The 21,921-nt window shown below is 33.9% G+C and overlaps 1 protein-coding gene and 1 long non-coding RNA gene across 2 annotated transcripts; both read left to right on the top strand.

Moving 5' to 3' along the window:
• Nucleotides 1-2,888: 2,888 nt before the first annotated feature.
• LOC114824363 (uncharacterized) lies at nucleotides 2,889-4,069 on the top strand. The gene is made up of 2 exons (XR_003772637.2): nucleotides 2,889-3,026; nucleotides 3,906-4,069. It is a non-coding gene; the product is annotated as an uncharacterized lncRNA (long non-coding RNA).
• A 7,269-nt stretch (nucleotides 4,070-11,338) lies between these two features.
• LOC103427890 (serine/threonine protein phosphatase 2A 57 kDa regulatory subunit B' beta isoform-like) lies at nucleotides 11,339-15,798 on the top strand. Its single transcript, XM_008365975.4, has 2 exons — nucleotides 11,339-12,989; nucleotides 15,219-15,798. Exons 1-2 carry the CDS (start codon nucleotides 11,823-11,825, stop codon nucleotides 15,540-15,542), a joined length of 1,491 nt encoding a protein of 496 aa, XP_008364197.2. The 5' UTR covers nucleotides 11,339-11,822; the 3' UTR covers nucleotides 15,543-15,798.
• Nucleotides 15,799-21,921: the final 6,123 nt, after the last annotated feature.

Here is a 21,921-nt window from a genome sequence, read left to right as displayed (position 1 = left end):
AAAAAAGGTCTATCATTTGGTTTATAGCTTTATGACCGGCCAGATTGGAGATGGCCTAACCTTTTAATCAATCTTCAATGAAGAGTGTTAAAAGGCTAAAGTGCCAAAATATGGCTTGATTTAAACAAAATCGTCTCCATTTGAAAGCTGGGCTAAAATTTAGTGAAGTTCATAAAGTCAGAACATCAGGCTGGCCAAATTTGGCCTAATAACCAGCCCGTTTGCTGGGGCCTAACATCATTCCACCATAGACTGCAAGTCCACCACCACATTCGTGAGCATCTCAGGTGGAATATTGAATTGCTGAAAATTTGAATTATTGAATTGCTATCTTTTGGGTTTAAAAAATACATACTTTGATTTATTTATTTTCTTAAACATTGTTAAATGATAATGTATGATTCTATCTGCTGGAATATTGAATCGTTATGTTCATAATGTATGATTGCCTAGGTTTTAATTTAATTTTCTAAATTAGATGTAAAAAATAAAACGTTAGTCATAGTTAGTTCGGCATTGCTTGTATAATTTACTAGTATGATAGTTAATTAAATTTCTTTTCTCATCTGATATTTATAATCAATTTTGTATTTCTTCATTCAATATAATGTAGTTAATATGATTCTAGAGCCACCAGGATATCTTGATGGTCGTTACCTTTTTTGGGGGTGAACTGCTAATTTAGTTTTTGAATTATCACATGAATAAAAATTAGGTTTCTAAACTATTTTTTTAAGAAAAATCAGTTATTAAATTATAAAAATCTGCCAATTACATCCCTAATATTATATTCGAAGCTACTATTCCAATTTTCCATCAATTTAAGTCACTTTACTTGCATGTGATACACATTGGAGGGTAGATTGGTAATTTTACATAAAGAAAGAGTGTATGGAGTTAACTTTGAAGGGTAATCGACCAAAAAAATTAATATAATAGTATGGATGAAATTAACAATTTTTAATGAATTTAGGAACTTATTTTACTGAAAAAATAATTTAGGGACCTAATTTTCACTAAGGTGATAGTTCAGGGACTAAATTGGTACTTCACCCCCCTTTTTGTTGTATTTTTCATTAGTTTCTATTGCCTCTTAATTTATTTTGTCTTATGCATTACCCAATTCAATTCTCAAATTGGTACCAACCCTATCAACACTTATATAACTTGTTTTGAAGAAATTTAAGAACTACCATTAAGATCTTCACTGTTTCTGTCATAATTCTGTAATATTTAGGTTCATTTTTATCTGGGTTTGCTCATAAATTGTTGATAACTTCTGGGCCTTAGAAATTATGGTGTGAATATGTGATTTTAGAGTTGAATTGTTTATTAGTTCTAATCTGTATCATCTGGGTTTCAAGATCAAGTCCGAACTGGATGCAGTTGTCTAGTGCAATCTTGCAAGCTAATAGTTGGACGAAATTTCTTGATGAATTGAGAAACTGCTTTCTTCAAATCTACACTCACTATGTTATAATTGCTAATTTTCATGAGAAGTTGTCGAGGCATGAAGCCATTTCTGATGTGTATAAGTTTCATTAAGGATTACCAAAGCGTGATCTTGTGAAAGTGGTAACAAGTTTAGTGCCAATGACATAATATCAAGTTTCTTATAGTTTCTTAAATCATGTTCCATCTCAAGGAGGCTCCAGAGCCCACTTCAAGATATTCATTTCTAACAATTTTTGTGTTAGGGTTAGGAACTTAACTCCTATTTGTAATTATATCCTTGTACAACCGAGTCCATGACTTGAATATATGTACGCAAGAGATATGCTAAGGAGACTCTCAAAGAGGGAGTCTCTATGGACTCTTTACCAGCTTACAGTTTAGTATCAATTTTAGTGTCAAAAATATTGTCAAAAATATAAAGTGACAAAAATTTATATAAAGAGTCATACTTTTAAGAGAGTCTCCTCAACATTTCTCATGTACACAAAGCAAAACAATACAATTATGGGCATAGCTTATCCTCTAATGCAGGTTGAATTATATACTGCCCAACTTTTGCTGGGGAGGCTCTAATGTTTACTAGTTCCTTGAGGTACCGTTTGGTACGCAGATGGGACGGAACAGGACGGGACGGGACGGGACGGAACAGGACGGGACGGGACGGGACGAAACAAGATGGAACGGATGATGTAAATATTGAAAAAGATAAGGAGAAATTTTGTCATAAAATGTTATAAATTTGTGTTCCACGAATGTGGAACGGATCGTTCCAGGGGGAAGAGGTGGAACGAAAAATTAGCCAAATTTCGTCCCATGGGACAACCCGTTTCACAGATTTTAGGTGCACCAAACGTGGGACGGAACGGCTCGTCCTGTTCCGTCCCGTCCCGTCCCACATACCAAACGGTACTTGAGAGGCGTTTCATCCCACGTTTGATGCTCCTAAAATGGGTGGAACGTGCTTGGGTGAATTTTCGTTCCGCCTTACCCCCTGGAACGACTCGTTCCACGTCCATAGAACACAAAATTATAACATTTTAAGATAAAAATGCCCCTCTCCCATTATTTCTTTCCTCATATCTCAATCTCTCCGTCTCCATCTTCTTCCTCATCCCTTCCATCCGAGCCCTAGTTTTCCACAGCATCTCTCAATATTCAAAAAATGGGGAAGCCATCCAAAGGCAAGAAATCTAAGAATTTAGGGAAGGGAATGGTCACCCCTCGTCCAAATCGCCTTCATCATCAACCGATACCTCTGCGACAACAACTACTTGGTTACTCGCTCTTTTTTCAGAACTGAAGCTTCGTCCATCATCGCCAAATTGCCGATTCGAGAGATACCCACTTGGTTTTTCCCGATGATTTGTTTGAAATTGGTTTGAAAGATTTCTTATTTGTCTGATTTGGGATTTGGGTTTTTTCTTTTTTTTTGCAGGCGCCGAAGAGTTTGCTGAGCGTGATGAACACTTACAATGCCGGCGGAAGCCCCGCAGTCTCTACACCTTCGGTTGTGGCTCCAAAGCCGATGCTTATGGCTACTTCATCTCACTCGTCTAATGGGTCCGCTGCGGGTACAATCCTAAGCCTCCATGTCTGGTTGTTTGCTTTGTGTTTGAAAAATTGCCTGAATAAAGGTCGTACCCAGTGCACAAGGCTCCCGCTTTACGCAGGGTCTAGGAGAGGTGAATGTCGGCTAGCCTTACCCCCATTTGTGGAAGTTGCATGTTTAGTGAGCTTATATGCTTCAACTTGAACTCGTAGACTATACATTTATTTGCCTTAACTAGTTATTTGAACCATTGATGGCTACAATATACAATTGCAGGTAATATCTTATTGTTTTTGTTTTTGTTTGAGAAATTTGTTGCATTCATTAAGAATATAGTGAAAGTTGTATGTGACTTTTGAGAGCTTAGATGCTTCAACTATCTAACTATTTCTGGGAATGACTATTAGACTGACATGGTACTAGAATTCGTGCAGAAGATTTCTAATCGTGTTAACAACTCAACAACTTAAAAGTTGTTGTATCATTAGATAACACATGGTGCACTGCTATTTTATTAGCTCGAAAGATAATTGTATTCTTTAGCATTACACAATGAGTTTAGTTTGGATGTTGAAGCGATTGATGTCGAGGAATGGTGCATCATGGAATGGTAGAGAAATGATTAGCTTCAATCATTATACAATCCTCACGCTCAATGGGTACCTGTGTATTTCCGAGATTCCTTTTTTGCTGATATATCTCCCAATCAAGAGTACTATGGCTCCTTTTTTGAAGGTTATGTGAATCAACAGACCACATTACCATTGTTCTTTAGGCAATATGAAAGAGCTTTGGAGAACTAGTTTGAAAGGGAAATGGAAGCAGACTTTTATGATTGTGATTTGTGTAGTTTTTCTGTTTTATTATTACTTACCAATGCTCTTTGCTTTTCATTTTATAGGTCTCCATGTATGTTGTTGCAGCACATTAGGTTTGTTGGGATTGTAGGGATATAAGTTAGTTGGTTAGTAGCGTATGAGTGAAGCAAAGAATACTTGTATAAATACCAAACGCCTCTCTTTGTAATTCATTCATTGTTTAAGAAATACAATCTTTAGTCATTCACTTTTTCTCTCTAAATTCCCTGCCACGTTTTGCTTCTTCTGCAATCTCCAAAAGTTAATCATGGTATTGTTATGTGTTCAAATATGAACAAGTTCAAAAAAAAAAATTGTCTCGTCCTGTCCCACGCATAACATTGTACCAAACAAAAGACAGAACAGAGGTAAGTTAGTCATTCAATCTTTTGGTTCCATTCCGTCCAATGCGTACCAAACAAAGAACGGAACAATCGTCCTGTTCCGTCCTACGCATACCAAACATAACACGGAATCTCCGTTCCGTCCCATCCAAATGGTACCTGAAGGCCTTATAATTTACTTTTCATTTAAAAATCTTCATTTTTTAAATGTTTTGATTGGTGATGCTTTATTATAATATGTTTTAGATCTAGTTTGTGAGGATCTTTTAGAATTCGATTCTTTATGATATGTATTTGTAATGCTATTTTTTCAATCATATTGTACTCTTATTCTTTTAAAAAAATCTTAACAAAAACAAATAATGTATTCTTATATAAAAAATACATTTAAAAAACTACTTTATTTTATTTCTTTTCAGGATAATAACTTTGATCCTTTCTTTTTTGGGTAAAGCACAAAATACCAATGCCATTAGACCTGGCATTCGTGTCGTGTTTTCCGTGTTCGTGTCGTTTTCGTGTCATATCCGATATCTTAACGGGTCGTGTCGGGTAACACCCGTTAAAATAAACGGGTAAAATGACCCGACCCGAAATCGACCCGATAATATTAACAGGTAATATGACCCGACCCGTTACCCGTTAAGGAAAATATATTTTAAACCAATAAATAATCAAATGAAAAACATAATACTAAATAAGTATATACATTCCATATTATCACATCCAAAACATAAAAACGCAATTTTGTTTTAAGTATATTTTCGCTTACCTAAAGTCTTTAATAGTTTTTTAATTAATGTAGAAGTGTAAAAAAATATAGAAAAAATATATAAACACTCGTAATGACAAGCTTTTTTCAACGATCCAACCGTCAAACTTATTTGTACACATTCCAAGATTGCTTACGTAAAAAATTGTAAAAAAAACGAACATTCAGAGATTACGTAACGGAACAAAAGTTATCGACGATTATAAACGAAAAATCACAATTTAACGGTTATTTTAGCTCCAATTTTGATGATTTTTTTACAGATACACTCCTCGACCCTATAAGAATGTAATGAATAAATTTGATCTTTAATTTAAAGTATTTACACTAGTAGATACCACAAAAACTTATTTTATACTTAATAGAAGTATAATATTAACTCTAAGCGTTTGTTTAATCTACTGTTTTGACGCAATATGCATTCTACGAAACTTTTTTCAACGATCAAACCGTCAAACTTATTTGTACACATTCCGAGATCACATACATAAAAAATCATAAAAAACAAACATTCAGAGATTACGTAACGGAACAAAAGTTTTCGACGGTTATAAACGAAAAATCACAATTTAACGGTTATTTTAGCTCCGATTTTGATGATTTTTACAGATACACTCCTCGACCCTATAAGAATGTAATGAATAAATTTGATCTTTAATTTAAAGTATTTACACTAGTAGATACCACAAAAACTTATTTTATACTTAATAGAAGTATAATATTAACTCTAAGTGTTTGTTTAATCTACTGTTTTGACGCAATATGCATTCTACGAAACTTTTTTCAACGATCCAACCGTCAAACTTATTTGTACACATTCCAAGATCGTATACATAAAAAATCGTAAAAAACAAACATTCAGAGATTACGTAACGGAACAAAAGTTTTCGACGGTTATGAACGAAAAATCACAATTTAACGGTTATTTTAGCTCCGATTTTGATGATTTTTTACAAATACACTCCTCGACCCTATAAGAATGTAATGAATAAATTTGATCTTTAATTTAAAGTATTTACACTAGTGGATACCACAAAATCGTTTTTAGACTTAATAGAAGTATAATATTAACTTTAAGTGTTTGTTTAATCTACTATTTTGACGCAATATGCATTCTATGAAACGTTTTTTAACGATCCAACCGTCAAACTTATTTGTAAACATTCCAAGATTTCATACGTAAAAAATCGTAGAAAACAAACATTCAGATATTAAGTAACGGAACAAAAGTTATCGACGGTTATAAACAAAAAATCACAATTTAACAGTTATTTTAACTCCGATTTTGATGATTTTTTACAGATACACTCCTCGACCCTATAAGAATGTAATGAATAAATTTGATCTTTAATTTAAAGTATTTACACTAGTGGATACCACAAAAACTTATTTTATACTTAATATAAGTATAATATTAATTCTAAGTGTTTGTTTAATCTACCATCTACGAAACTTTTTTCAATGATCCAACCATCAAAATTATTTGTACACATTCCGAGATTGCATATGTAAAAAATCATAAAAAATAAAGATTCAGAGATTAGGTAACGGAACAAAAGTTATCGACGATTATAAACGAAAAATCACAATTTAACGGTTATTTTAGCTATAATTTTGATGATTTTTTACAGATACACTCCTGGACCCTATAAGAATGTAATGAATAAATTTGATCTTTAATTTAAAGTATTTACACTAGTGGATACCACAAAAACTTATTTTATACTTGATAGAAGTATAATATTAACTCTAAGTGTTTGTTTAATCTACTGTTTTGACGGAATATGCATTCTACGAAACTTTTTTCAACGATCCAACCGTCAAACTTATTTGTACACATTCCCAGATCGCATACGTAAAAAATCGTAAAAAACAAACATTCAGAGATTAAGTAACGGAACAAAAGTTTTCGACGGTTATAAACGAAAAATCACAATTTAACGGTTATTTTAGCTTCGATTTTGATGATTTTTTACAGATACACTCCTCGACCCTATAAGAATGTAATGAATAAATTTGATCTTTACTTTAAAGTATTTACACTAGTGGATACCACAAAATCTTTTTTATACTTAATAGAAGTATAATATTAACTTTAAGTGTTTGTTTAATCTACTATTTTGACGCAATATGCATTCTACGAAACTTTTTTTAACGATCCAACCATCAAACTTATTTGTACGCATTCCAAGATTTCATACGTAAAAAATCGTAGAAAACAAACATTCAAAGATTACGTAATGGAACAAAAGTTATCGACGGTTATAAACAAAAAATCACAATTTAACGGTTATTTTAACTCCGATTTTGATGATTTTTTACAGATACACTCCTCGACCCTATAAAAATGTAATGAATAAATTTGATCTTTAATTTAAAGTATTTACACTAGTGGATACCACAAAAACTTATTTTATACTTAATATAAGTATAATATTAACTCTAAGTGTTTGTTTAATCTACCGTTTTGACGCAAAATGCATTCTACGAAACTTTTTTCAACGATCCAACCATCAAAATTATTTGTACACATTCCGAGATTGCATACGTAAAAAATCATAAAAAATAAAGATTCAGAGATTATGTAACGGAACAAAAGTTTTCGACGGTTATAAACAAAAAATCACAATTTAACGGTTATTTTAGCTCCAATTTTGATGATTTTTTACAGATACACTCCTTGACCCTATAAGAATGTAATGAATAAATTTGATCTTTAATTTAAAGTATTTACACTAGTGGATACCACAAAAACTTATTTTATACTTGATAGAAGTATAATATTAACTCTAAGTGTTTGTTTAATCTACTGTTTTGACGCAATATGCATTTTACGAAACTTTTTTCAACGATCCAACTGTCAAACTTATTTGTACACATTCCGAGATCGCATACGTAAAAAATCGTAAAAAACAAACATTCAGAGATTACGTAACGGAACAAAAGTTTTTGACGATTATAAACGAAAAATCACAATTTAACGGTTATTTTAGCTCTGATTTTGATGATTTTTTACAGATACACTCCTGGACCCTATAAGAATGTAATGAATAAATTTGATCTTTAATTTAAAGTATTTACACTAGTGGATACCACAAAATCTTTTTTTATACTTAATAGAAGTATAATATTAGTTTTAAGTGTTTGTTTAATCTACTATTTTGACGCAATATGCATTCTACGAAACTTTTTTTAACGATCCAACCGTCAAACTTATTTGTACACATTCCAAGATTGCATACGTAAAAAATCGTAAAAAACAAACATTCAGAGATTACGTAACGGAACAAAAGTTATCAACGGTTATAAACGAAAAATCACAATTTAACGGTTATTTTAGCTCCGATTTTGATGATTTTTACATATACACTCCTCGACCCTATAAGAATGTAATAAATAAATTTGATCTTTAATTTAAAGTATTTACACTAGTGGATACCACAAAAACTTATTTTATACTTAATAGAAGTATAATATTAACTCTAAGTGTTTGTTTAATCTACCGTTTTGATGCAATATGCATTCTACGAAACTTTTTTCAACGATCCAACCGTCAAACTTATTCGTACACATTCCGAGATTGCAAACGTAAAAAATCATAAAAAACAAACATTCAGAGATTACGTAACGGAACAAAAGTTTTCGACGGTTATAAACGAAAAATCACAATGTAACGGTTAGTTTAGCTCTGATTTTGATGATTTTGTACATATACACTCCTCGACCCTATAAGAATGTAATGAATAAATTTGATCTTTAATTTAAAGTATTTACATTTTTTATATACGAGTGATTGTATATATATTTTTTTACATTTTTTACACTTCTACAATAATTATTATTAATTTTATTAATTTTGCCCTCAAATAAAAAACATTATTCATGAGGGTTTGAAGGATTTTAAAAATCTAAACGATAATATAAGTGTAACAATTATCTATTTGTGAAGGAATAATGATAAATCACGAGTGTTTATATATTCTTTCACATTTTTCATATTTGTATGTATATCTTCTTAGTTCTTGCCTATACAAATACTATACTAGTATATTTTAATTTTGGACAAGAATATGTTATGTAAAATTTATCCTAGTAATGATAATAAGGAACTCTCATAATAAAAATAAATAATGACTAAAACTTTTTTTTATTTTTTTATAATTTATATAGAACAATAATACAAAACTATATATTTAATATAGAATATATTGTATATATTAATATGACTATTGTATTTTATAATAAATCTTTTGGTAATTAAACTTTAAAATTATTAAAATAATTTTTTTCTTAACGGGTCGAAACGGGTTACCCACGTGTTACCCGCGTGTATACCTGTTAAGAACATGTTATTAACGGGTTCTTAACGGGTCACCCGATAGTGACCAGATAAGTTATCGTGTTGACCCGAAACCCGTTATTTTCGTGTCTTTTTCGTGTCGTGTCAAAAACTGCCAGGTCTAAATGCCATTGAGCAAATTAGGCTTCGGTTGAGAAAAAAAAAATCATGAAATAATGAAAAATTAGAACAAACCTAAAAATAGAAACTTCACTATATTTTAACCTAACAATTATCCTCAATACAGTTGGGGCCCGCCAGCGTGTACAAGGATCCAATCAAACCCCAACTCCAAGGTTCTCTCCAAGGAAACATAAACATGGTAAAATCTTCCCTAACCTGAGCAAAACAAACACATATCACATTTATCTTGCCTGGTTCCATGCCACGTGTAAAACCACAAAAAGAAGTAAAAAATTCAAAAACCAAAACAATTTTTTTTTTTGTTAACAAACAATATTATCAATACTAAGGGTATAAAGTGGATCAAGCCTCATAATGGACAAGCAACAATGTGGTTCAAATTTGATTTTGACAAAAATTGAACTTAAAACATGTCACTTACACTTACAAATAAAAATGAATAAAACTAAACCATAGTACTAAGTTGTAAAACAAAATTATGATTGAATTAACTAACAAAATATTAAGGGTAAATTACATAAAATTACCTCAACTATTGAGCCAGTCACAGTTTCATATCCCATCTTTAAAAAATGTCAATGTCATACCTCATCTTACGAATTTGTTACAATTTCATACATTCCGTTAGTTTGTCTGTCAATTATTCCATTAAATAGTGACGTGGCTTAAGATGGGCTCACTCTCTATTAAAAAAATTAATAAAAAATTAAAAATTAGTTAAATATTAAAAAATTAAAAATAAAATCATTTAATAATTGCATGGGGGACCTACCCCCTATCCCCCTCACATTTTCTTCCCCACTTCCGTCTTCCCCAAACCCAAAACCAGATCCCACCATGCTCCCGTCTTCTCTGTGCCGATCACTACCGCCACTTTCCCTACGACCTCCCCTACTGCTTCTCTAGCTTTGCTAACCACCTTCAACTGTTACTCACCCACCTCACCCGCGCCACGCCATCGCTCGACTCCCTCTCTCCCTTCGTCCACATCGCCTTTAAGGGCATCATCGTCGACCTCACCTCCACACTCAAAACTCTGTCGTTCTACAGAACCAAGGGCAAAATCTTCGTCATCATCAACTGCCTCTCCCTTTGCTCTTCCCTCCGCGACCACACAGTCGCCATCTCTGGCTGCCTCGCCCTCCTCAACGCTACGGTCAGGACCTCAACCTCTCCAATCTTCATAAGAAGATCGTCGATCTTTCCAGAGACATGAAGCAAGCTCACTTCACAATAAGTGGTGACATCACTTCAGTTCATCTTGTATTCAATTTTTTGAAATGCGAATTTTGAAAATTGAGGGGTTTGAATCGGATTCTAGGTTGTGGAATTAGGGAAGAAAGAGTGAAGGGATAAGGCGTGGCGCATGTGAGGTGGGTGAGTGACAGCTAAAGGTGGTCATCAAAGCCAGAGAAGTGGCAAGGGAGATTGAAGGGAGAGTGGCGGTAGTGATCGATGCAAAGAAAACGAGAGCGGGGTGGGATCTGGTTTTGGGTTTGGGGAAGACTGGAGCGGGGAAGAATGGGTGAGGGGGATAAGGGGTGGGTCCCCCATGCAATTATTAAATGATTTTATTTTTTAGTTTTTAATATTTAATTATTTTTTTTATAGATAATAGGCTCCGTCTCAAGTCATGTCACTATTTAACAGAAGAATTGATAGAAAAACTGACCGAAGATATGAAATTGTAACAAATTCGTAAGATAAGGTATGATATTGACATTTTTTAAAGATGAAGTATGAAACTATAACTGATCCAATAGTTAAAGTAATTTTATGTAATTTACCCAAATATTAATAACTTCGCAAAAATAAACAACTGTCAGTGTTTTTTAATTATTTTTTTAATTTACAAGGGGCGTTTATTCAATCATTCCCATTTTTGTTGCTTTAAACTTTTCTTGTTTTTCATTTTCTCCATAATCATCCGGCCTCCACTTCTATACGCACACACTCTCTCTATCTCCCCCCTCTTTCTCTCTCATCGGGTTGATCGCCGGAACCACCAACGTCCGATCAAGTCGCCGGCATTCCGGCGGTCCGACTCAGATGACTTTGAATTCGGATCCACCAACAACAACTCAGCGATTCCTATTTCCTAAGACGGTACATTTCTTCGCATCCTCACGCCCCTTTTCGATTTCAATTTCGTTTTCCGACGCCGATATCGCCGATTGAATAGAACCACTCGGGGATTTTATTGGATTGTGGAGAATTTAGGGCTCTCGTTCCATGCATGCTGAATCAAATCATCGCCAATCGCCGACTATTCCCTCCACATCGCCAGAGCTGCTTCCAAATTCCCAAATAGATCGCTGTCCGCAATTCTAGGGTTTAGGATTCGTCGCTGCATTGGGAAATTATGTTTAAGAAGATCATCAAGGGAAACAAGAAGCCCTCGAAATCCGAGACTCATGATCCTTCTTCGTACGGGTACGGGCCGCCCGGAACCCGCAATTCCGGGGCGGTCTCGGCGAATGTGGTCGTGAACCACGCCTCCCGCACTGGGCCAGCTGCTTTTGGGCCCAACGTGGGTGGCGCGGGTGTTACGGCGTTGCCGCCTTCCGGAACCATCGAGCCTCTCCCTATGTTCCGTGATGTGCCCGTCTCGGAGCGCCAGCACCTGTTCCTCCGCAAATTGCAGGTTTGTTGCTTTCACTTCGATTTTTCTGATACCCTTAAGACCCCTAGGGAGAAAGAAATTAAGCGTCAAACCCTTTTGGAATTGGTTGATTTTATACAATCTGGGTCGGGTAAGATCACCGAGACTTGTCAGGAGGAGATGATTAAAATGGTGTCTGTTAATATATTTCGGTGCTTGCCCCCTGCATCCCACGAAAACACGGGCCAAGAGAATGCCGATCCTGAAGAGGAGGAGCTTTATTTGGAACCATCCTGGCCTCATTTGCAGTTGGTTTATGAGCTTCTTCTTAGGTACATTGTGTCATCTGATACCGATACCAAGGTTGCCAAGCGTTATATTGATCACTCATTTGTGTTGAAGTTACTTGATTTGTTTGATTCTGAGGACCCGCGTGAGCGCGAGTACTTGAAGAACATTCTTCACCGCATATATGGGAAGTTCATGGTGCACCGACCCTTCATCAGGAAAGCCATCAATAACATATTCTATAGGTTTATATATGAGACCGAGAGGCACAGTGGCATTGCTGAGCTTTTAGAGATTCTTGGGAGTATAATTAATGGGTTTGCACTTCCAATGAAAGAGGAGCATAAATTGTTTCTTGTTCGGGCACTTATACCGCTGCATAAGCCGAAGTCAATTGGTGTGTTTCATCAGCAGCTGTCCTACTGCATAATCCAGTTTGTTGAAAAGGATTACAAGTTGGCAGATACGGTTGTAAGGGGTTTGTTGAAATACTGGCCAGTGACCAACTGTCAGAAGGAAGTTCTTTTCCTTGGAGAACTTGAAGAAGTTCTGGAGGCAACACAAGCTGCTGAGTTTCAGCGGTGCATGGTTCCACTTTTCAGACAGATTGCCCGCTGCCTCAACAGCTCTCATTTTCAGGTTTGGGAATATTTTCAAATTTGATTGCGTTTGCTTCATTTAATTATCCATTATGGTTATTTGTTTGTATGGAAAACTGGGATTTATTTTGCTGGAGCTTTAAACTAATAGTTTAGCTGGTTTATTTAAGAGAAATGGTTCTCAATGTTTTTTCCATTACTTATTGGTATTTAGCTTGGTCAAAAGTTTTACCTTTTCCATTTTTTTTGTGATTTAAATTTCATTAGTTGTTCCGCTTTTGTTGTACTTATCATTATTTCATTGTATGAATGTGTTGAATATCATTGTGATATGAAATCTCGTGCAAATGGAAACTGCTTCTGTGTGTGGAAAGTGTCATTAGTGTGCATTTATTGTAACCAATATTCACTTTTCCGCAATCTCTCTAAATCTACTTTTTTTGTTAAATACCACGTCATTGTTCTCCTTGCCTTGTTTCTCTTTTTGCCTGAGACTGCAGCCTTATCAGTTTATTCTAGTTTGATAAATTTACCCATTGTCTCTTTCTTTTGTTGCTGATCTCATGCTAATGTGATTTCCATTCTGTATATTGTGGTACACATAAGTGTTTACTTTTCGTGTTCTTCCAATGGGAAAAATCTTCCTTGAGTACGTAATTTTTGTTGCCTTAGCAGCTTTGCCTGTTTCTTTTACATTCAATGTGATCTTTTTGTAATTTTCATAGGTCCATCTTTAAAGGAAAGGTCAAAAGCTGATACGTGACTTGAAAAAAAGAAGTCAGTTACACAATAATTGGAAGACTGGTTTATGGGTTGACTTAGAATTTTTCGTTCTTGGCATTTAATAAGCAGGGAAGGTTGAGGGTTTGTTATAGATGGCTAAAGTTCTCATGCTAATGTGATTTCCATTCTGTTATATTTTGGTACACATAAGTGTTTGCTTTTGTGTTCCTCCAATGGAGAAATCTGCCTTGCATACATAATTTTTGTTGCCTTAGCAGGTTTGCCTGTTTCTTTCACATTCAATGTGATTTTTTGTAATTTTCATACGCCCATCTTTAAAGGAAAGGTCAAAAGTTGATATGTTACTTGAAAAAAAGAGAGTCAATCACACAATAATTTGGACACTAGTTTATGGGTTGACGTAGAAACAGAGGGTTTTTCGTTCTTGGCATTTGATAAGTGGGGAAGGTAGAGCCGTAGAGGGTTTGTTATAGATAGCTATAGTTCTTATGTTAATGTTTTAGGAATGCACTCAACACTAGCATCTTTGTAGTATTGAATTTCTATTGAATAAGCGGACATGCAGCAATATAGAAGATGACATGTGGGATCAAGTTGTAGTCTATCGGTATACAGTGATCATATAACTTGATATGGGAAAAGTAGTTACATACATATCACATAAGGGGCAATGTTAAGATTATCTGAAATCATATAGTATCAATATTACGGGGACAAAAGCACAAGATTGCTAGGTAGGACAACTCCCCAGGAAGGTGGGCATGATGTAGGGGAAAACTAAGTGTTCATTAGACATCAATTATAAAAATCAATGATGGATGTGACCTTCTCGAGTGACATTTTAAGTTGATATCCCTTGGGTAGTTAAGATGTTGATCAATTTATGAAGAGGAACAGTTCACCTTGATTAATCTAACTTTCGATGTTTTTTTGCAAAAAATGCGTGCTGTATTTGACATTGTTTTGACAGTTCCTGCTGACAACACTCCTGATTTGCTAAGAAACCTGAAACCTGTATGTAATGTTCTGATGAAATAGCCCAAGTGGTTGGCACTAAAATATCTTGAGCTTTTAATAGTTTTTAATTATTAATATTTATGTTTTGTTTTTCTGCTGAACAGCAGCAGTGGTTTGATTTTAAGTGCTTTATTTTTTTTTCATTTTACGTGTTTTTTGTTATTTTATCTTGTCCCCTGTTAGTAGGTTGTCAAAATGCTGTCTTCATGAAAGTATTGGTATGGCAGAACAAGAAATGTGAAATTAGTTAGCTTTTGTGCTTGCTGGCATGAATATTGGTGTGCCGACAATTGATCTTACTTGGTAACTGGGCTCTATTTTGATATTCTGTTGAAAAAATATCTATGAAACGGGAGGTAACTGTATGGGTGGTCTTTTAGTTGTATTCCTATCATGCATTATGAAAGCATTACAATTGCTTTCAACACTTTAGCATTTATGAAATGGTGAAGGGATGAAAGCATTACAAATCCTTTGAAAATTTTTCTAAGTCACATTTACAATGCAGGTTGCAGAACGGGCACTCTTCTTATGGAATAATGAACACATTGTGAATTTAATTGCTCAGAACCGGAATGTCATACTACCAATTATTTTTGAGGCATTGGAGATGAATATCCAAAACCACTGGAACCAAGCCGTTCACGGGCTGACTGTCAATGTGCGGAAAATGTTTTTGGAAATGGATGCTGAGTTGTTTGAAGAGTGCCAGAGGCAGCGTGCAGAGAGAGAAGCGAGGGCAAGAGAGGTAGAAGAACAGCGAGAGTTGACATGGAAAAAACTGGCTGACGCGGCGGCACAGAGAGGGGAAGGGGATATGGTTACGACCTGAACGAGCAAGCAGGGTTTCGTGTACCCGCACTGGAAAATGAAGGGATGGATTGAAGATAAATCCGGTCCTCTCATTTTGGTGGTATTCTTTCTTAATATATTTTTTTTGTCTTTTAATTTTTTGATCCCGGTTCGAATCATTGAAGATCAGAAGCAGTGATAAAATGTAATTTAAGATGTACGGAATTTGTTAGCAATATGCTGCAGATTAAGAATGATTTGTGAAATATATATTTTCTACTTTCCCTCTTCTCGTATTTTGAGTTCTTCTACCATCTTGCTGTGCCATGGTCCCAAAGTTGGTGAGTTCAAATTTGTGTTGTGTGATATTGGGATTAAGTTAGTTGGACAGAGTAGTGCGATGCAGCTAGGTTTGATTTCTTTTCTTGCCGTATAAACTATATTAGAATATTATTGTTAGAGTCGAAAGAAAAATTTGTGTGATTTTTTGGATTTGAAATTCGTATTATACTCATCGAATAAGGAAATCTCTTAATTTTCAAGAGAAATAATTTCACGTCATGTCATTTACTAAACAATTCTGAATCAAACAAAATGTTTACCTCTTCTATGAATTGGAAATAATGTTTTCAACCTAAGGATAAAACCCAAAGATATTTAGTATTTTTTCCTACTAATTTTTTTTTTCTTCTTGGGCTTTGACTCGTTCTTGGAAAACTTTTTATGAATTACCCATTTTCTAGGGCAAAATACTATATTTTTAGCATTTCCTCTAGAATTCGAACATAACCTCACTTTTTCTTTTGAAGTAAAAAAAAAATCACTTTGTACCTAATAAATTTGTGTGGAACTTGACTTGCCACTGAACTGTACTGAGTAGCATTACCACCCATTCAAAACTTGCCATTTGTAAAAACATTAAATATGATAGTTTTTTTAACAGTTTCCGAATATTAACATAAAACCTAAAAAAAATGTTTAAAAGTAAAAGATGATAACATGAAACACAAACCCCACCCCAGTCCACCTCCATCAGAAAGACGAAGGGTTGGAGGTGGCAGCTAGAAATATTGATATGATAAGATGGCTATGTCAAAGTCACAACGGTGTTCATATCAGAATTATAAAGATATTGACTCTGGGACAAATGGAAATGGCAATCTCTTTCAGCTTGAGAAATTAAAATGGCTGAGTAAAGGAAGAAGGATTCCTACACATATTAGCTTACTGGTTATAATTAATTGAAAAAAAAATGATCAAGAAGCAACCGCCACCCCACCATATAAAACCCTCCTTTTTCCTTCTTAGCAATTCTCCCTCTATAAACTCTAAAACAACACAGAAACAATATATGCTATATATTTAATCAAACAAAAAAGGAATTTGATGAGTGGAAGAAAAATAAAAAAAAGGTTTTTCTAGGTTAGAGGAAAGGTTTTCAAAGTTACTTATACTGTCCTTCAAAGTATTCAGACAGCTTGGTCCCTTATAAAATTAGAAACAAAAAATATCAGACATAAATAAATGGCATACAACAAAAGTGGTTGCAGCAAGTAGACAAACATATAGAAATGTTCAAGTGGTCTTCATTAAAGAAAAGAGAAAATTAATGAAAAGTTCTTAAAAAAAATTATTTAACCTTTAGAACAAAAGTGTTTTTAAATACCTACATTGTCCTTCAAAATATTCAAACAACTTGGTCTCTTATACAATCAGAAACAAAAAGATATCATACATAAGTAAATGCCATACAACAAAAGTGGTTGTAGCAAGTAAACAACGATCGTACTTTGTTTAATTAGACTTAAGTAATTTTCTTTCTTTCTTTCTTTAGTGCGTTTGTTTAATTAGACTTCCATTCTAAAACAGGAAAACATTATTGTAGTTATAATATTAACATGCCAAACTAACGATCGTACTTTGTTTGAGCACTCTGTTATAGTTGAATGCTTTCCATATAAATAATTGGTTGGACGTTAACCAGGATAACTCTGAGTTCAGCCTCTAAGGCTTTATAGCTGCATTGTGAGTAGCCATTATGCTAAAACAAGTCGAGTTTCATGTGCAAGGTTTTATGTCTAGTTGTTATAATAGTCATTTGACTATTTAACCCGGCCTTGCCTTTCGAATATGGTATCAATTCGAAGGACATTTTTTGTGTAAAAAGTCCATAATGGGTCAAGTTTTTTTCTTTATTTACTTTTATGCTATTATTTCATTCATCATGGCAGGTCTCACAATGATGTTTACATTTTTGTCTAACGCTTCAATTATTGTACATTATTTTACATGATGCTATTACACTTATGCTACTTTTCATCTTTTACTAATCTGCTGCCAGCTCTCTCATGCCTCTATCATGTTGTCAATGTTATGTAGTTCTTCTTCTATCAAGTTGTTTCAGTATTGTTCATCTCCTTCTTCTAATTCTGCCTCTCTTTCTCTATCTTCTTTTACCTTGTAATCCATATTTAATGTTTCTCCTTTGAAATTTTGAGGCTTCCAGTAGGGCTGATGATCTGTTTTCGCCTTGCTATAAATATACATTTCTTATTCTTCTACTACTAATATCATATCATACTTCAAATCTTCAAATTCATCTAAAGCTAACATTTGGATTCCTCGGTATCTCAGAATATTTTTGTATGAAGGAGTCCATCTGTATAGAGAGATAGAGAATAGTCTAAATAACTCTTCATTAATCATGGCTATATGCCTAGCTTTCTCCTTATGCTTATGTACTACTAATAAAACTTACACAAATTTATTTCCACTCTTCTAGATAATCTTTTGCTAATTTATTAAGTTTTTCAAGAAGTGATTTTAATTGAGAACTATGGTTAATAAATATTTTATCAAGATAGCCAAACTCTAATAGTAAGATTGGGGTAACTTCTATTACATTATGTTGTTTTTATGCTCATAATTGAAATGAAATGCTCTAAAATCTCTCATATTAATCATGGCTAAAGCTATACTAACTTTTGGTTTACAAATAAAATTCTTCGTATTACCACAAAAACATGGTGGATATATCTTTGTAATAATATCCGTCTCTAGTTCTGGATCAAAGATGGATTGATACAAAGCACATTGTAATTGTAATTGTAGCTCTTCATGGACTATAATGCTTTGTTCAAGATCTCATTTTGCATGTCTGGTGGCATTGTTCTTAATTTTTATTTTCAAATTTCTTCTAATAAGATATCATCTTTTATTAAGTCTAATGATATATTCCTAAGAATATTTCATATCTTTCTTGTTTTGCTTTGTCTGTCAGATGTTGATGCAGCTCATTTATTTGATGCTGCTCATTTGTCTGATGCTACTCCATTTCAATATTTTCTTCTAAAAGCTCAATCTGAAATGAAGCAGCATCAAACAAATAAGCAGCATCAAATAAATAAGCAACTTCAACATCTGACAGACAAAGAAAAACAAGAAAGATATGAAAGATTTCTTAGGAATATACCATTAGACTTTAATAAAAGATGATATCTTATTAGAAGAACTTTGAAAAGCAAAATTAAGAATAATGCCACTAGACATGCAAAATGAGATCCTGAGCAGAGCATCATAGTTCATGAAAGAGTTACAATTACAATTACAATGTGCTTTGTTTGGACAATTTTTTATCCAAAACTATGAATGAATATTATTACAAAGATATATTCATCATCTCTTTATGATAGTACAAAGAGTTATATGTGTAAACCAGAAGTCAGTATAGCTTTAGCTAGGATTAACATGAGAGAACATGACATTTCAATATGTAAGAAACATCATAATGTAGTAGAAGTTACCCAACCTTATTATTAGAATTTGGCTATTTTGATAAGATATTCATTAACCATAGTCCTCAATTATAATCACTTTCTGAAAAGCTTAAGAAAATAGCAGAAGATTATCTAGAAGAGTGGAAAAAATTTTGTATAAGTTTTATTAGTGGTCCTTTAGAATGTGTACATATGCATATATAAGGAGAAAGCTCGGCATATAATGATGATTAATGAAGAGTCATTTAGATTATCCTCTATCTCCCCATACAGATGGACTCCTTAGTACAAAAATATTCTGAGATATTGAGGAATCCAAATGTTGGTTTTAGATGAATTTGAAGATTTTAGGTATGATATGATATTAGTAGCAGAAAAAGAAATGTATATTTACAGCAAGGCAAAAACTTTTCATCAGCCCTACCAGAAGCCTAAAAAATTTAAAGGAGAAACATCAAATATGTATTACAAGGTAAAAGAAGATAGAGAAAGAGGTAGAATTAGAAGAAGGAGATGAACAATACTAGAACAATTTAAACAAAAGAAGAACTACATAACATTGACAACATGATGGAAGCATGAGAGAGCTAGCAACAATTTAGTAAAAGATGAAAAGTAGCATATGGAATAGTACCAATTCAAATAATGTACAATAATTGAAGCATCAGATAAAAATGTAAACAGATTATGGACCCGCCATGATGAATGAAATAATGGCATAAGAGTAAATAAAGAAAATAGTTTTACTCATTATGAAATTTTTACACAAAAAATTCCTTATGATTAAGATTGTATAATAAAAAGACTTTTTCATTAAAAGTCCCTTGATTTAATGATCGGAGTGGATTGGTTGGTGGGAACAACAAGGAAGGGAGAAGGTGCGCTTGAGAAATTAAAGCTTTTTATTTTTGTAATTCGATTTTAATTAACAAATTAATTATGTACTAATTTATTTTTTAATTTTTACTTAAAATTAATATGGAGTCTTTTATTAATTTGGGTTAATAAATGACAAGTTTTGAGCGGGTGGTAATACCACTCAACACATTCTAGTGGCAAGTCGAGCTCTATACAAATTTTTCTCCTTATGTAGCTACCATTTTCCAAAATATCCTTGAAATTAAGAGCCAAAAAAATGGAAATTGATAAAAATATATTATCAGCCAAATTTCATAATTTTTTATTTAAAAACGAGGCTAAACGCCTAACAAAATGAACTTACAATAAGACATTTTCAGCAGTGTTGTTACTAAGAGATGTCAACAAGGGATATGAGCTTAATCAAAATAAACTGGACAAAAATAACACAATAAACTTAAATTAGCTCATTCATCAGCCACAAAATTCATCACATAATAAACATAGCGGATTCAGTTAGAATTTAAAAAAAAATATTAGTTAAGCTCAGTTTATTACTTTGAAGTTTCGTGATTTTCAATATTTGACACATCAAGTTTTTTCATCCCAGTCTAGTACCTTAAGTGATAATTCTAGGACAATTTCATACATTCGTTAAGCCTTTTGTTAAAAGCTTTGTTATCTTGTGATGTGACGCTTATGTAGACAATGACTGGATACCTTGTGGATATTAAAAAAAACCTAAAAACTACAACTTTGGATTTGGAAGGAAACGTTCGGGATTTTTTCCCGACCGCAGCCATCTTGGGGATGGGTTTGCTTTTGTTGTTTTTCCCGGAGGACAATGGCAGCAACACCATCGCCATTGTTGACGAACCCACCAAGCTCTTCTCTTCTTCCACTTCCTTTTCGTCGTCCTCCCCCACCCCTTCTTCCTCCTCCAAAACATGCACAAGCTGTATCTCCTTACGCCTCTGCAACACCAATCAATGTGCTAAAAGCCCCCAGAAATGGAGCGATAGAGGGTGGGCGAATTGGGAGGTATTTTTGGTCGCGATCGAAATGGAGCCCGACCCGGGTTTGTATCGGTCTGCTGAAAAAACCCGGTTGAAGACAGAAGTGTTGGAGGGTAAGCCGCAGTTGATGAGGTAGTCATCGGAGGTAGTGAAGGAGGCTGAGATGTGGAGGAGAAAGAAGAGGGTTCGAGAGAGAAAGTGGAGACCGAGATGGGTTTGTCCCCGTGGAGAGATTTTTCAGTGTGACCGTCACACGAGATGCTACACCACGTGTCCCTATATAAATGGTGGGTTATATGTGTTAAAAGATTAATAACTTAAAATTTAAAATTTTCCATCACTTGCATAAAAACACATGGTATACCATCCGTGTTCCCGTCACAACTAAAAAGTTCTCGTCCTCGTGAAGCTCCCACCCAATTCAGCAATGGGCTTTGATTTTTTAATTTTTTTTTAATTTTCTAATGTTGAAATGGGCCCATATTGACATGTGGCGTCAAGTTAGTGTCCACGTAAGGAGAGATTTTTCAGTGTAACAGGTATACGGGGTGGTACACCACATGTCACTATACAAATAGTGGGATATGTGTAATAAAAAGTTAATAACTTAAAAAATAAAATTTCTCACTACTCTTATTAAAACACTTGGTGTACCATTTATGTTCCCATTACAACTAAAACTTTCTCCCATCCAAGGTTTTAAATATTGATATTATCGGCGATATTTCACCGATAATATCGTTTTTTTTAGAAAACGATATTTTCACAC

The sequence above is a fragment of the Malus domestica genome, chromosome 04, assembly GCF_042453785.1.
Source record: "Malus domestica chromosome 04, GDT2T_hap1".
Lineage (NCBI taxonomy): Eukaryota > Viridiplantae > Streptophyta > Magnoliopsida > Rosales > Rosaceae > Malus > Malus domestica.
This window is presented reverse-complemented; position numbering and strand designations above follow the sequence as displayed.